This window comes from Acanthisitta chloris, unplaced genomic scaffold (genome assembly GCF_000695815.1).
Source record: "Acanthisitta chloris isolate BGI_N310 unplaced genomic scaffold, ASM69581v1 scaffold16727, whole genome shotgun sequence".
In the NCBI taxonomy this organism is placed as follows: Eukaryota; Metazoa; Chordata; class Aves; order Passeriformes; family Acanthisittidae; genus Acanthisitta; species Acanthisitta chloris.
The window spans coordinates 1-13,557 of NW_008682195.1; the positions used below are offsets into that span (position 1 = coordinate 1).

The window sequence follows — 13,557 nt, forward strand, 5'->3', positions numbered from 1 at the left end:
TCTGGGGGAGAGCAGGGATGGATGCTGAGGGGTCTGGAAGGAAAATTCCCTCCTCAGAGATTTTGGGGGAGAGCAGGGATTGATGCTGAGGGGCTTGGAAGGAAAATCCCCTCCCCAAGGGCTCTGGGGGAGAGCAGGGATGGATGCTGAGGGGTCTGGAAGGAGAATCCCCTCCCCAAGGGCTCTGGGGGAGAGCAGGGATGGATGCTGAGGGGTCTGGAAGGAGAATCCCCTCCCCAAGGGCTCTGGGGGAGAGCAGGGATGGATGCTGAGGGGTCTGGAAGGAAAATCCTCTCCCCAGAGGTTTTAGGGAAGGGCAGGAATGGATGATGGAGGGAACATTCCCCACCCCGAGGGCTTTGGGGAGGTTCCTGCAGCCCTTTGTGCTGCTGTGTTTGTCCCTCCCCTTGGCAGCTCCTTCCCAAAGTGCTCCCAGGCTTGGATTTGCAGCTTCCCTGCCCAGCTGCTCAATGAAATCATGGATCTGTTCCTTCTCCCTGTTTCCCTTTCCTGTCCTACACCTCACCTGGAATATCAGCAACTCCTCTCCGAGCTCAGCTTGGCTTTCCCATTAGTCTTGATCCAGCTGCTGTCTTTGGAATCCTCTCCGAATCCAGCTGAGCATCCTCAGGTGCCTGAACAACTCATCCATCTCCAAGCAATAACCACAGAGCTTTCCCTAAAGCTCTTTTGGCTGCAGCTGAGGAGAATTCCCTGCTGGGAGAAGGGAAAGCCCCAAAACTTAACCCCTCCAGGCTCTCCCAGAGTTTATTTGGCACCTTGTTGGGAATCCCTGTGGAATCTCCTCTTCCAAGGCCTGCTGGGCTCTGCCCCCTCCCTTTTCCAGCAGCCATGTGGTGCTGGAGGAGGAGGATGGAGAGGAGAGGAAGGAACTGGCTGAAGAATTCCAGAGTGAAACACGATCCTTTGGCTTCCTGCGGTAGCACTGGGATTAGGGTTGGAGCTTTGCATTGTTGTGTTGCTCTGGTGGTGCAGCCTTGGCCTCCTCCTCCTTCTCCTCTTCTTCCTCCTCCTTCTCCTCTTCTTCCTCCTCCTTCTCCTCTTCTTCCTCCTCCTTCTCCTCTTCTTCCTCCTCCTTCTCCTCTTCTTCCTCCTCCTTCTCCTCTTCTTCCTCCTCCTTCTCCTCTTCTTCCTCCTCCTCCTCCTCTTCTTCCTCCTCCTCCTCCTCTTCTTCCTCCTCCTCCTCCTCTTCTTCCTCCTCCTCCTCCTCTTCTTCCTCCTCCTCCTCCTCTTCTTCCTCCTCCTCCTCCTCTTCTTCCTCCTCCTCCTCTTCCCACTTCCCAGTCCCTCACTGTTCCTGCTTAGCTTCCTCCTGACATCAAACTTAAGATGCTGTTGGAGTATTTCCCCTCAGGAATTGAGGGAAAAACCTCTCTGATGTGTGTTCACCTATGGGTTTGTTTTAATGTTTTAATCCCAGGTGATTTTTCCCTTTAATAAGGCAATAAACTTCATCCTGAGGGAACTGGATTCATGGAATGGGTTAGGTTCATCCAGTCCCACCCTCTGCCATGGGCAGGGAACCTTCCACCAGTTCAGATTGCTCCAAGCTCCATCCAACCTGGCCTGGAACACTCCCAGGGATGGAATAGCCACATCTTCTCTGGGCAACCGGTGCCAGTGCCTCAGCACCTTCCCAAGGTGGAATTCCTTCCCAGTATCCCATCTAATCTAAACCTCTTCCAGTTTAAAGCCATTTTGGCTGCAGGACTGGGAGCAAGGAGTGACTGGAGAAGATTCCCAAGGCTCAGGAGTGTTTTTAGCAGATCCAGCTGCCCCAGCAGGACCACAGGGCAGGGATGAGTTGGTCATCCATCCCTGGGAGCTGAGATCTGCCCAGTTGTGCTGCCTTACTGGTCTGAGCTGGGTTGCAGCAGGGAATCCAGTTTAAAGCCATTTTGGCTGCAGGACTGGGAGCAAGGAGTGACTGGAGAAGATTCCCAAGGCTCAGGAGTGTTTTTAGCAGATCCAGCTGCCCCAGCAGGACCACAGGGCAGGGATGAGTTGGTCATCCATCCCTGGGAGCTGAGATCTGCCCAGTTGTGCTGCCTTACTGGTCTGAGCTGGGTTGCAGCAGGGAACTGGGGCCTCTCTGCGGTTTTGGCTCTCCAAGGGGTTTGGTTTCAGGCTCGGGAAGCTCCTGGAATGTTGGCAGGGCTGTTCCTCCTCAGCAGGGCCTGAAAAAGGCAGAGCCAAGGGCCACCTGGTCACGCTCACCTGTGTGTGCCTTGGGCTGGGGCAGGACAGAGCTTTCCCTGCTCTGCATCCAGAGCTTTTCCTGCTCTGTATCCCAAGTTTTTCCAGCTCTGTGTCTAGAGCTCTCCCAGCTCTGTGAAAGTTCTTCCAGCTCTGCATCCAGAGCTCTCTCTGCTCTGTATCCAGAGCTCTCCCAGCTCTGCATCCCAAGTTCTCCCAGCTCTGCATCCCAAGCTCTCCCAGCTCTGTATCCGGAGCTCTCCCAGCTCTGTATCCGGAGCTCTCCCAGCTCTGTATCTGGAGCTCTCCCAGCTCTGCATCCCGAGCTCTCCCAGCTCTGCATCCCAAGTTCTCCCACTCTCCAAGGCTCCTTCTGCTTCCCAGCAAGCACTGGATGTACATATAGGAATTTTTGGATATCTTAAGAGCTCTAGAAGATGATCCAGCAAAGTGAGCATGGGGAGGTTGGGATCAGGGACTGGAGCTTGGATTTCACTTGGATGAACTACTCATTAACTTCTAGTTAGTGTCAGTGGTTGAAGTGTCAGTGAGGAGAGGGGAGAGGTTAAGGAGGGACACGTGGGACTTGGCAGAGGATGGAAAGGTGTGAATGTAGGTGGAATTTTGATGGAATTGGTGAAATGTTGGAGAGACAACAAAAAAAAGCCAAAATCATAGTGTGAACAACACCTGGACATTCCTCTGGTAGGACCATCCTGGCTTCTCTCTCCTGCTTTGTACCTGCCTGTTGTCTCCCAAGCAACATTCCCAGAGTTTTCTGGGATCCTTATGCATCCAGGACTTTGCTGCTGACCCTGGCTGTGTGTCCCCTTGCAGCAGCCCAAAAGCTGAAAAACTGGCCAGCACAATGGGAAAAAAACAGAACAAGAAGAAAGTGGAAGAGGTCTTAGAGGAAGAAGAGGAGGAATATGTGGTGGAGAAGGTCCTGGATCGGCGAGTGGTGAAGGGAAAGGTGGAATATCTGCTCAAGTGGAAAGGCTTCTCTGAGTAAGTGCCTCCAGCTTGGCTTCCAAAGCCTCTGGGCAGGAGGATCAGGGGCCTTAAGACATCTGGGCAGGCAGATTGATGTCCATAGGGTCTCCAGGCAGGTGGATCAATGTCCATAGTTCTCTAGGCTGGTGGATCAGTGTCCCTAGGGTCTCCAGGCAGGAGGATCAATGTCCCCAGGGCCTCCAGGCAGGTGGATCAGTGTCCATAGGTTCTCCAGGCAGGTGGATCAATGTCCCTAGTTCTCTAGGTAGGTGGATCATTGTCTGTAGGATCTCCAGGCAGGAGGATCAGTGTCCATAGGGTCTCCAGGCAGGAGGATCAATGTCCCCAGGGCCTCCAGGCTCGTGGATTCTAGTTCTCTAGGTAGGTGGATCAATGTTCATAGGGTCTCCAGGCAGGAGGATCAATGTCCCCAGGGCCTCCAGGCTCGTGGATCAATGTCCATAGGTTCTCCAGGCAGGTGGATCAATGTCCCTAGTTCTCTAGGTAGGTGGATCATTGTCTGTAGGATCTCCAGGCAGGAGGATCAGTGTCCATAGGGTCTCCAGGCAGGAGGATCAGTGTCCCCAGGGTCTCCAGGCTGGTGGATCAGTGTCCCCAGGGCCTCCAGACAGGTTTATCAGTGTCCATGATCTTCTCCTTGCCTGGAGAATGGAGCAAACAGGCCAAGTGATTCCAAACCACCTGTGCCAAACACTCCAAGCTCGACTCAGGGTGGGAGAGCACAACTTAGGGGAGAATATCCCAGTTGTGGCCTCCAAACAGGCCCTGGTGGGGATTACCCAACCTTAAAGCAGTGTGAGACCAGCAGCCTTCTCTCCTGAGAAGAGGAATAACTGGCCTGTCTCCAGTATTCCTGCCTGGATCAGAGCAGGAACACCTGCATCCAAAACTGCTGCTCCTCAGCAGCTCCATGACCTGCTCTCCAGGACTTTTCCAGGCAGGGAGAGCTGCAACAAGGTGTAGAACTGAGCTGTTGTGTTTGTTGCAGTGAAGACAACACCTGGGAGCCTGAGGAGAACCTGGACTGCCCAGACCTCATTGCAGAATTCCTGCAATCCCAGAAAACTGCCCATGAGAGCGAGAAATCCGAGGGCAGCAAGCGCAAAGCCGAGTCGGACACGGAGGACAAGGGGGAGGAAAGCAAACCAAAGAAGAAGAAGGAGGAGGTGAGGAAGGATTGGGGTTCTGTGCCTGTCCCTGGTCTACTGCCTCAAGCAGCCACGTTCCCAAACCTCAGTTTTCCAAGGAATTGGGGGAACAAGTTGAACTTGTAGCACTTCTTACAACTGGAAGTGCTTTGGAAAGCTGAAAGAAAAGCTAAGCTAAGCTTCCCAGTGAATCCAGAGCCAAAGGGGCGAATCCAGCCCTCAGCTCCTCCTGGAGAGCTCCACAAAGGGGAAACCAGGAGTTGTCTGTTGTCCCTGGAAGAGTGGGACAAGGTAGAGCAGAGTTTCCTGCTCAGGGTGCTCCTAGTTGTTTGGGAAAAGGGCACTGGAAGGCTTTGCAGTCTGGTTTTTATCCTAGGAGCTGCTGAAGGTTGGGCAGCTCAAGGGTTTGGACACTGGGAATCAGATCCTTCAGGATCAGGATCACACTCCTGTAGTGGATTTGTACCTGAGGGGAATTCTCAGATCCCACTGGCCTTAGGCCAAGAATCGTGGAATGGTTTGGGTTGGAAGGGACATCTTCCACTAGCTCAGGTTGCTCCAAGCCTTATCCAGCCTGGCCTGGAACACTTCCAGGGATGGAGCAGCCACAGATTCTCTGGACAACCTGTGCCAGTGCCTCAACACCTCACAGAGAGAAATTCCTTCCCAATATCCCATCTGTCCCTACCCTCTGGCAGTGGGAAGCCATCCCCTGTGTCCTGTCCCTCCATGCCTTATCCCAAGTCCCTCTGCAGCTCTCCTGGAACCCCTTGAAGCCCTGGAAGGTGCTCCAAGTTCTCCTTGGAGCCTTCCCTTCTCCAGGTGAACACCCCCAGCTTTCCCAGCCTATCCTCTAGCAGAGATACTCCAACCCTTGGAGCATCTCCATGCCCCTGATCCTTACAGAGCCACCAGCACATCCGGGTGAGCAGAACATCCCTGGATGATGCCCCAAGCCCAATCCTCTCTCTCTCTGTGTCTTTGCAGTCGGAGAAACCTCGAGGCTTCGCGCGAGGATTCGAGCCGGAGCGAATCATCGGAGCCACAGATTCCAGCGGGGAGCTGATGTTCCTGATGAAGTGGTGAGTGTGTCTTTGTGTCTGTCATTTCTTCACCTTATTCTGTGCCAGAGAGGGAAGGAGCTGCACCTGGGGAGGTCCTGCTGCCTGGCCTGAAGTCCCTCGCGCCGGCGCTGCCGCCTGAGGTGACCCTCTGCGCCGAGGCTCACGTGGCTGTCAAAACGAGCAGGTAGGGCCCTTGGGGGGGGTCATGTGTGGCTTTAAGGTGTCCTCCCCTCCTGCTCCAGGCATGGGGACACAGTGGGGCACGGTGGCATGGCATGGGCTGCAGCTCTGCAGGGCTGGACCCCAAGGAGATGACGGTATGAGGTTCAACGAGGCCAAAGGCACTTTGGGGTATCACAACCCCATGGATGCTTCAGGTTGGGGAAAGTGGTTGGAAAGGTGGTAAAGTACCAGGGGGGGATGGTTGCAGTGGCTGGATATGAGGCCAGGTGGGCAAGGAGGTCGATGACACCTGAATTGAATCAGCAGTTGTGTGGCAGCAGGACCAGGGTAGTCATTGTTCCTTGTGCTGGGCACTGGTGAAGCACCTCAAGTGCTGTGTCCAGTTCTGGGACCCTCTCAAGAGAGACATTGAGGGGCTGAGTGTGTCCAGGGAAGGGAATGGAGCTAGGGAAGGGGCTGCAGCACAAGGAGAAGGGTCTGGAGAACTTCTGAAGGAGCTGGTGGGGTTCAGCCTGGAGAAAAGGAGGCTCAGGAGGGACCTTCTTGCTCTCTACAACTCCCTGCCAGGAGGTGCAGCCAGGTGGGGTCAGGCTCTGCTCCCAGGGAACAAGGGACAGGATGAGAGGAAACAGCCTCAAGTTGCCCCAGGGGAGGTTAAGGTTGGACATCAGGAGGAATTTTTTCATGGAAAGGGTTTGTTAAGCATTGGAATGTGCTGCCCAGGGAGGTGGTGGAGTCACTGATGAACCACTGGATGTGGCACTCAGTGCTGTGGTCTAGCTGAGAAGGTGGTGGTTGGTCACAGATTGGACTTGGAGGTCTTTTCCAACCTCAGTGACTCTGAGAGCCATGAAGGTGACCTGGTACCACAGGTGGGAGCCAGACCAGGCAGGTGTAGGTGTGGAGCTGTTGGCCTCAGGAGGACAGAGCAGCTGGGACCATATCCCAACTTGGATTCACTTTCCTCATCCCCAACACCACAGAGCTGAACTCACACCTGATTTCTTCTTCCCACTGCTTCTCCCTGCTCCAGGGTCACTGAGCACCTCAGGGACTCCATTTCCCTGCTGCTTTCTGCTTTCTCTCCGGGCTCCACTGCACTTTCCCAGCTCCCTAACTTCCTCCTCTGCTCCCACCTACAGGAAGAACTCGGACGAGGCCGACCTGGTCCCTGCCAAGGAAGCCAACATCAAGTGCCCACAGGTGGTCATCTCCTTCTACGAGGAGAGGTTGACATGGCATTCCTACCCCTCAGAGGACGATGACAAGAAAGAGGACAAGAACTAAGCCCTGGTAGCCACTCTGGGGCAGCCTTTGTGGAAAGATCTGAACTGTGGGTGTGAGCAGGAGGGAGAGAGGAGGCGACTCTGCTTGGGTGGATGGAGAAGGTGCCCTTTGAAGAGACCAGTATGGTTTCTGTGCCCTACAGCTGCTCAACTGCTTCATGCTGTGTCCAGACTCAAACCAGCCTCAGTTGGAGGGGAGGGAGGGAAGAGCAAAGGGGATAGGAAGGGTTGGGAGGGAGGAATTTGGTGGGAGGGGGGTTGGGGGATTGTCTTAAAGCAGCTTGTGGGTGTGGAAGCAAAACCCCTTCCATGAAGGACTCACTGGGATGGGTGGGCTGGGAAAAGGGAGTGCAGATGGATACTGCTTGATCTTCAAAGACCATCTCAGCAACCCACAGCCTCCTCCCCACTAGTGTTAACTCTGCATTTTTACAGCGTAGCATGTGTGTAGGTCTTCTGATTTCCCTTTCTTTTGCTATTTACTGGTGTATTGGGCTGGGGAAAGGGTGGGCAGGGACTGGGAGGGATGTGGGGACTTGGGCTCTTGTACTGGGGAGGGAAGGGAGGTCTGGGGATAATGGGATAATGTTCCAGATGGGGTTTTTTTAAGGACATGAATACAGAAATGATGGTGATGATGATGATGATAAAAAGGGGATTGGGGAGGGGAGGGAAGAGCCCAGTATGAACTGGGGGTAGAGCCCAGTGTTGTTGACAGTACTGGGGGGAAAGAGCCCAGTTGTGTTGACCATACTGGGGGGAAAGAGCCCAGTCGTGTTGACCATACTGGGGAGAAAGAGCCCAGTATAAATTGAGGGGGAAGAGCCCAGTGTTGTTGACCATACTGGGGGAAAAGAGCCCAGTATTAACTAGGGGGGAAGAGCCCAGTCTTGTTGACCATACTGGAGGGGAAGAGCCCAGTATAACTGGCAGAACTGGGAAGGGGGGTGGGAAAGAGCCCAGTGTAGCTGCCAAAACTGGGAGGCCAAGGGCAGAGCCACGAGGCTGAAGCTGAGCCTGTCCCAGAGCCTGGAGCAGTTTTTAGGGGTTTGGGGTGGGAGGGCTGAGGGGAAACTTGTGCAAATGCAACTTGTGATTCGTCTTGTCCTGCAGCAGAACTGCCAGTTCCTGACACATGCATTGTAGGGGGGTGGGAGGGGAGTGGATTTTAACCCTTTTCAGGCCTTTTCTACCCTTTCCTTTCTAAGGTGCTATTTCTCCAATTCTTTTTTTGTTTGTTTTTTGGGGGTGGGAGGGGAGGAAAAGACTTCTGACCACTTGTTCCTTTCCCCCCTCCTCAATTTGCCAGTGGAGGGAAGGTGTGGGAAGGAGAGAGGGAACCAACAGCACAAGGCAAAGCAACTCAATTCCATATTCTCCCTGAAATGATGGTTTGGAAGGGTCACAGCTCAGTGCTGGAGCCACAGGGGTTACCCTAAACCTGCCAAGGGGAATTGGGGGTTGATTTGAACTGAGATTTATTCCAAATCCTCAACTATTTAAATGAGTCCTGAGCCCCAGGTGACTCCTGGCACCTCCTCCTAGGGTGGTTGGATCTCGACTTGCATTGTACAAACCTTTGTTTTTAACAAAGCATGTGTTTAGGTTTGTGTGAGATGTTGAGATGTCAAGTTCTGTGTTTGGATTTTAACTTCATACCAAGCTCTGTCAGGTTTGTTTTTTTGGCTTTTTGTTTTTTGGGTTTTTTGTTTTTGGGGGTGGTTTTTTGTTTTTTTTTTTTTTTGTCTCAATAAAATTTTAGATTTATAATCCTGATTTTTTTCCTCTTTTTTTTTCCTCTTTTTTTAAAAATCTTCTCTCTACCTTGCTCCTTCCTTCCAGCTCTTTGGGAATGACATGAGTGAGCCAAGTGTAGAGCAGGACACAGAGGGAAGGTGAGCCCTGAGCAAGGTTAGACCTGATGCAGCCCAAGGTTAGTCACTGGTTCCCACCTGGGGAGCACAGCAGAAGGTGGAAACAGGTTCTGGAGCAGGAGGTTCTCAGTTATTTTGCCTTCCATGTGGAGAAGAGAAGTGCCAGAGAGGTTAGACAGATTCCTGAGGCCAAGCTTGCCGTGGAGACAAGAGGAGTAACTGTGATGTGGGACCTGGTTTGATGTAGCAAGATGCTGCTGGAGTATCCAGCCAGGATACAGCACCAGAGGTGGTAAGTGACCTTTCATTCCATTCTCACCTCAACCTTCAGCAGATCTTGGGGGTTTGGATGGTTTGGTTCAGCTCTGGCAGTGCTTGTGGTGAGTGTTGAGGTGGAGGTGATCACCCTTGAGGTCTGGAGTGGATGTGCTGAAGGCTCCTGGGCATGGAGGAGAGCAGAGTCAGACTGTTCCTGGGAGGAGGATGATGGTCCTGGGAGAAGATGGTGACCCTGGGAGGAAGATGATGGTCCTAGGAGGAAGATGATGGTTCTGGGAGAATAATGGTCCTGGGAGAGAATGGTGACACTGGAAGAGGATGGTGGTCCTGGGAGGATGGTGGTTCCTGAGAGGAGGATGATGGTCCTGGGAGAAGATGGTGACCCTGGGAGGAAGATGATGGTCCTAGGAGGAAGATGATGGTTCTGGGAGAATAATGGTCCTGGGAGAGAATGGTGACACTGGAAGAGGATGGTGGTCCTGGGAGGAGGAGGGTGGTGGTCCTGGGAGAGGATGATGGTCCTGGGAGGGAGATGATGGTTTTGGGAGGAGAATAATGGTCCTGGGAGGAGAAGAATGGTCCTGGGAGAGGATGGTGGTCCTGGGAGGAGAGCAGTGGTTCCTGAGGGAGGATGGTGGTCCTAGGAGGAGAGCAGTGGTTCCTGAGGGAGGATGGTGGTCCTAGGAGAGCAGTGGTTCCTGAGGGGAGATAGTGGTTCCTAGCTCAGAGCTCTGTGGTGTTTGCAGGGTGCAGGATGGAGCAGGAAGGTTTTGGGTCCAACAAGGGTCCCTCAGTGACACTCAGGCAGCTGTTTGTGAGCTGCTGCCCTGCCCACCAGCAGTGAACCCTGCATTAATCACCAGAGCAGGACAGGGTTTGCCCACCTCATTGAGCTGCAGGTCCCTGGAGAGCTCCAGGCCATTCATCCAAGGCTCTGGAAACTTCTCCATCCCAGGGATGGGTCTGGCTGTGAGGGAGCTGCAGCAGGCACTGGATTTTGGGGCACTGTCACCTCCTGAGACACAAGGAAAAGAGGTTTTGAGCCCTCTTGATTTGCTCAGAGAGGGCTGAGGGTGATGTGTGCTGGTTTTCCCTGGGATTGGTGCTCCAGGGTGGGACAGGAAAGGGCAGAGGGAGCTCCTCTGTCCCCCCAAGAAGTCAAGGGCAGAACAGAGAGGCCACAGCTGGTTCCAAGGGCTGAGCTGTGGCTCCAGGCCCTGCTGGCAGCTCAGTCCTTGCTGCCTGGGAAGGGAAAGGTCTGCACTTCACCTCATTCCAGGCTGGAGCCACAGCCCTGAGGGAAGATGGGATGGGATGGGACAGGCAGGGAGCCAGAGGGGATGGGTTTTCTCAGCCTCTGGCACAGCTCTTTGCTCCTCTGGAGCTTCCTGATGTGTTTTTCTGGGCTGTTTGTGCACCACCAAAGGCCTGTCTGGGCACAGGAACAGGGAAAGGAAGAGCAATGGATCCTCCTTGGAATCCTCCCCAGATCTTCATGGCCTTTCTCTGCTCCCCCTTGGGAGGGCTGTGATTCCTCACTCCATCACCAGGCCTGGGGGGAATCCCTTTGGGGTTTTCTGGGAGCTGGGATTACATCCTAACCCAGCCCTGAAGGAACAGCTGAAATCCCCTTGGAGCATGGAGTTAATGCTCCACATTGCCCTGGGGTGTGCACAGAGCTGCTCCAGGCTCAGAACAGGACATGGAGCTTTCCAGTCCCACAGGGAGAGGTGTCATCCCTAAGGAAAAATGGCATTTGGTCCCTGGGAATGCTGGTGGGAGACTGCAGAGCAGAGTGGGGATGGAATGCTGGTGGGAGACTGGAGAGCAGAGTGGGGATGGAGTGATGATTTTCTGTCTAAGGAGAGAGCTCAGGCTCAACATTGGCACTGGGGGTACATGGAGCCTTCCTGTCTCTTAGGGAGAGGTGTCATCCCTAAGGAAAAATGGCATTTGGCCCCTGGGAATGCTGGTGGGAGATTGCAGAGCAGAGTGGGGATGGAATGGTGGTTTGGCCTGTCCAAAAGGAGAGTTCAGCCTCAGCCTCAGCCCTGCAGCAGCTTGGGTGGCTCCAACCCAGAGCCACTGACTTGCACACAGCTGCAGATTTAACCAGAACCACACTTTTCCTTGGATTTCTTGGAGCAGCTCCTGCTGGGAAGGAAGGAAGGAAAAAAAAGAACAGCTGAGCCAGAGGAGGAGCTTTTCCTTCCCTTTCCCTCCCAAGGCTGAGACCTGCAGGGCTGCCAGAGCTGCTCCCAGCTCGGAGCTCCTGTGAGAGGAGCAAAATCCATTTGGTTTTCCCCCTGCCACGTTTAAGGAGAGCAAATAAAAGCCAAGAAACTGCTGGTGGTACAGTGAATAAGCCATTTTTATTTTTGTCCTGTGCTCACACAATCTCTCTTCTTTCCCTGCCAGGTCACAGAGCTTTCAAAGCAAAAGGTTTTTTTTAAGAGGCAAAAAAAAAAAAAAAAACCAAAAAATCATTTCAACCAGACGCACAGAGCTCCCTCCCAACCTCCCCAACACCCACAGCTCCACCTCTTGTGCTTCAGCTCACACCTCACACGCCTGGGAGGTGCTGGTGGTGCAACCCACTGGAAGCTCAGTGGGTTTTAACCACCACAATGTGCTCCCAGATCTTCTACTTCTCCCCAGACCTTCATCTCACACCTCACAGGTCTGGGAGTGATGAGTGGTAGAACCCAATGGGATCAAAATGAGTTCCAACCACCTCAAATCCTCTAATTCTCCACAAACCTTCATCTCACAGGTCTGGGAGTGCTGATGGTAGAACCCACTGGGATCTCAGTGGGTTCCAACCACCCCAATACACTCCCAAATCCTCAATTTCTCCCCAAACCTGGAAACCATAAGTTGTTCCAGGCCTTCCTCCTGCATCCCCAGATCCTTCCCTTGAGTGCCCACCCAAGTGTGTCCATCCCCTCCCTGATCCTGTGCACAGGACTTGGCTTGGAAAAAGCCTTTTTTTTTTTTTTTTTTTTTTTTTAAGCTATTTTTTGTTGGTTGCTGGTAAAGTCAGTACCACTCCAGCTGTGCTATATTGGAATACAGCTTCTAGGATGGTCTCCAGGCTTGGAGACCGACAGTGATCAAGGCACTACCCCCACCCCCCTCCTGAAAAACAAAGTCAGACCAACACTGAGGGACAGAAGAGAATCCTATAATGTGATCACACGGTTACAAGGAATCTTTATGGCAAAGAGAACATTGAGCAGCTTTGAACGTTTGGGCTTCTCCCTTTGAACTCAACACAAGCACTTCTAGACCCTAAAGGAGGGGGGAGGGAAAAATTAGGGGTGAAACCTCCTCCCTCAAAAAACCCAAGCATGATTAAGGGACAGGAGTACAACTTGTCTAGTGCCACCCCTGGGGGGACCTCCCCTGCACCCCTTGTGCTGTTGGCTGACCCAAGGGGGGAGCTTAGAGCCCCCAAAAATTCCTCCCCAAGCAATTCCCAGGCAGCCAGAGGGAGAAGCCATGCGTGGGGCAGTGCCATGCTCCAGGGGCAGCTCTGCTTCTCTTAACCCTCTCCAGTCCCACTGCCCCAGTGCCACAGCTCCCCAAGGCCTCGGCAGCTCCTCCACACTTCCTCCTCCTCCCAGGAATGATTTTTTTTTTTTCTTTTTCCCCCCTCTCTTTCTGAGCTTGCTCAGACTGGAAAGGGTTAATGGAAGCCACAGCAGGTTGTGTTTTCATGTGTGCACTGGTCTGATCGAGGGAGGGATGTTGGTTAATCTGGAATTGAGTCACACACAGCGATGGCAAAAACAGGGGCAGGAAAAGGAAAAGTGGTGGGGAAGGAAGGGGAAAAGAAAGGAAAGAGGAAAAGGAAAAAATGGAAGGAAAAAGAAGGAACAACAGAAGGAAAAAGGAAAAAATGAAAAAGGAGGAAGGAAAAAAGAAGGGGAAAAGGAAGGAAAAACGGAAGGAAAATATGGAAGGAAAAAAGGAAGGGAAAAAAACCTGAAGGAAAAAAAAAGGGAAAACAAACCCCAACTACCTGAAATCACAGAACTTTGGAAGTTCAGCAAACGTCTCTCCTCTAACTCGTGTTTCAAGTTCATTTGCTTAAATCTCCTTTGTTTTTTCTCTTATTTAAAGCCAGTTCCTAACAGTAGTTTGTATTTTTTTTCATTATTTTTTTTTTTGTGTTTTTTCTTTTCCACCTCTGCCAACCTCCCCAGCAGCGATTCCAGCTGGTTCCTGCTCTCCAAGGATCCTGGATTTTTTTGGGAGGGGGATGCCCAGGGGGGGCTCCTCTCCCCTCGGGCGCGTGCCCAGCGCCAGTCCCACGTGTGGGCCAGAAGATAGAGCGGATAAGAAGGCGTGAAAGTTCCTCTAAAAAGTACTTCCAAAGGCTCAGCCCCTTCTCCAGTGAAGTTGTCCCTTGTGGCCAAGTGTCCAGTGCAGCCACCTCTCTCCCTCACTTCCTCCTGTCCTTCTGCTTGCGGTCGTGGCGCCGCGGCTG

At 53.0% G+C, this 13,557-nt stretch overlaps 2 protein-coding genes across 2 annotated transcripts in view; one reads left to right on the top strand and one right to left on the bottom strand.

Moving 5' to 3' along the window:
* Positions 1 to 3,058: 3,058 nt before the first annotated feature.
* On the top strand, positions 3,059 to 6,913 carry CBX1 (chromobox homolog 1). Its single transcript, XM_009078431.1, has 4 exons — positions 3,059 to 3,225; positions 4,220 to 4,397; positions 5,367 to 5,461; positions 6,769 to 6,913. Exons 1-4 carry the CDS (start codon positions 3,086 to 3,088, stop codon positions 6,911 to 6,913), a joined length of 558 nt encoding a protein of 185 aa, XP_009076679.1. The 5' UTR covers positions 3,059 to 3,085.
* A 5,436-nt stretch (positions 6,914 to 12,349) lies between these two features.
* Positions 12,350 to 13,557, bottom strand: part of NFE2L1 (nuclear factor, erythroid 2-like 1) — a gene marked incomplete at its 5' end in the record, with an annotated part of 4,267 nt that continues 3,059 nt past the window's right edge. Inside the window, 1 exon segment of the mRNA XM_009078432.1 lies at positions 12,350 to 12,356. Within this exon segment, the coding sequence (XP_009076680.1) occupies positions 12,350 to 12,356 (7 nt within the window).

Coding starts and splice junctions, on each gene's coding strand:
- CBX1 (XM_009078431.1), top strand. CDS start 3,086: ATGGGAAAAAAACAGAACAAGAAGAAAGTGGAAGAGGTCTTAGAGGAA. Junction 3,226..4,219: donor AAGTGGAAAGGCTTCTCTGA/GTAAGTGCCTCC, acceptor TGTTTGTTGCAG/TGAAGACAACACCTGGGAGC. Junction 4,398..5,366: donor CAAAGAAGAAGAAGGAGGAG/GTGAGGAAGGAT, acceptor GTGTCTTTGCAG/TCGGAGAAACCTCGAGGCTT.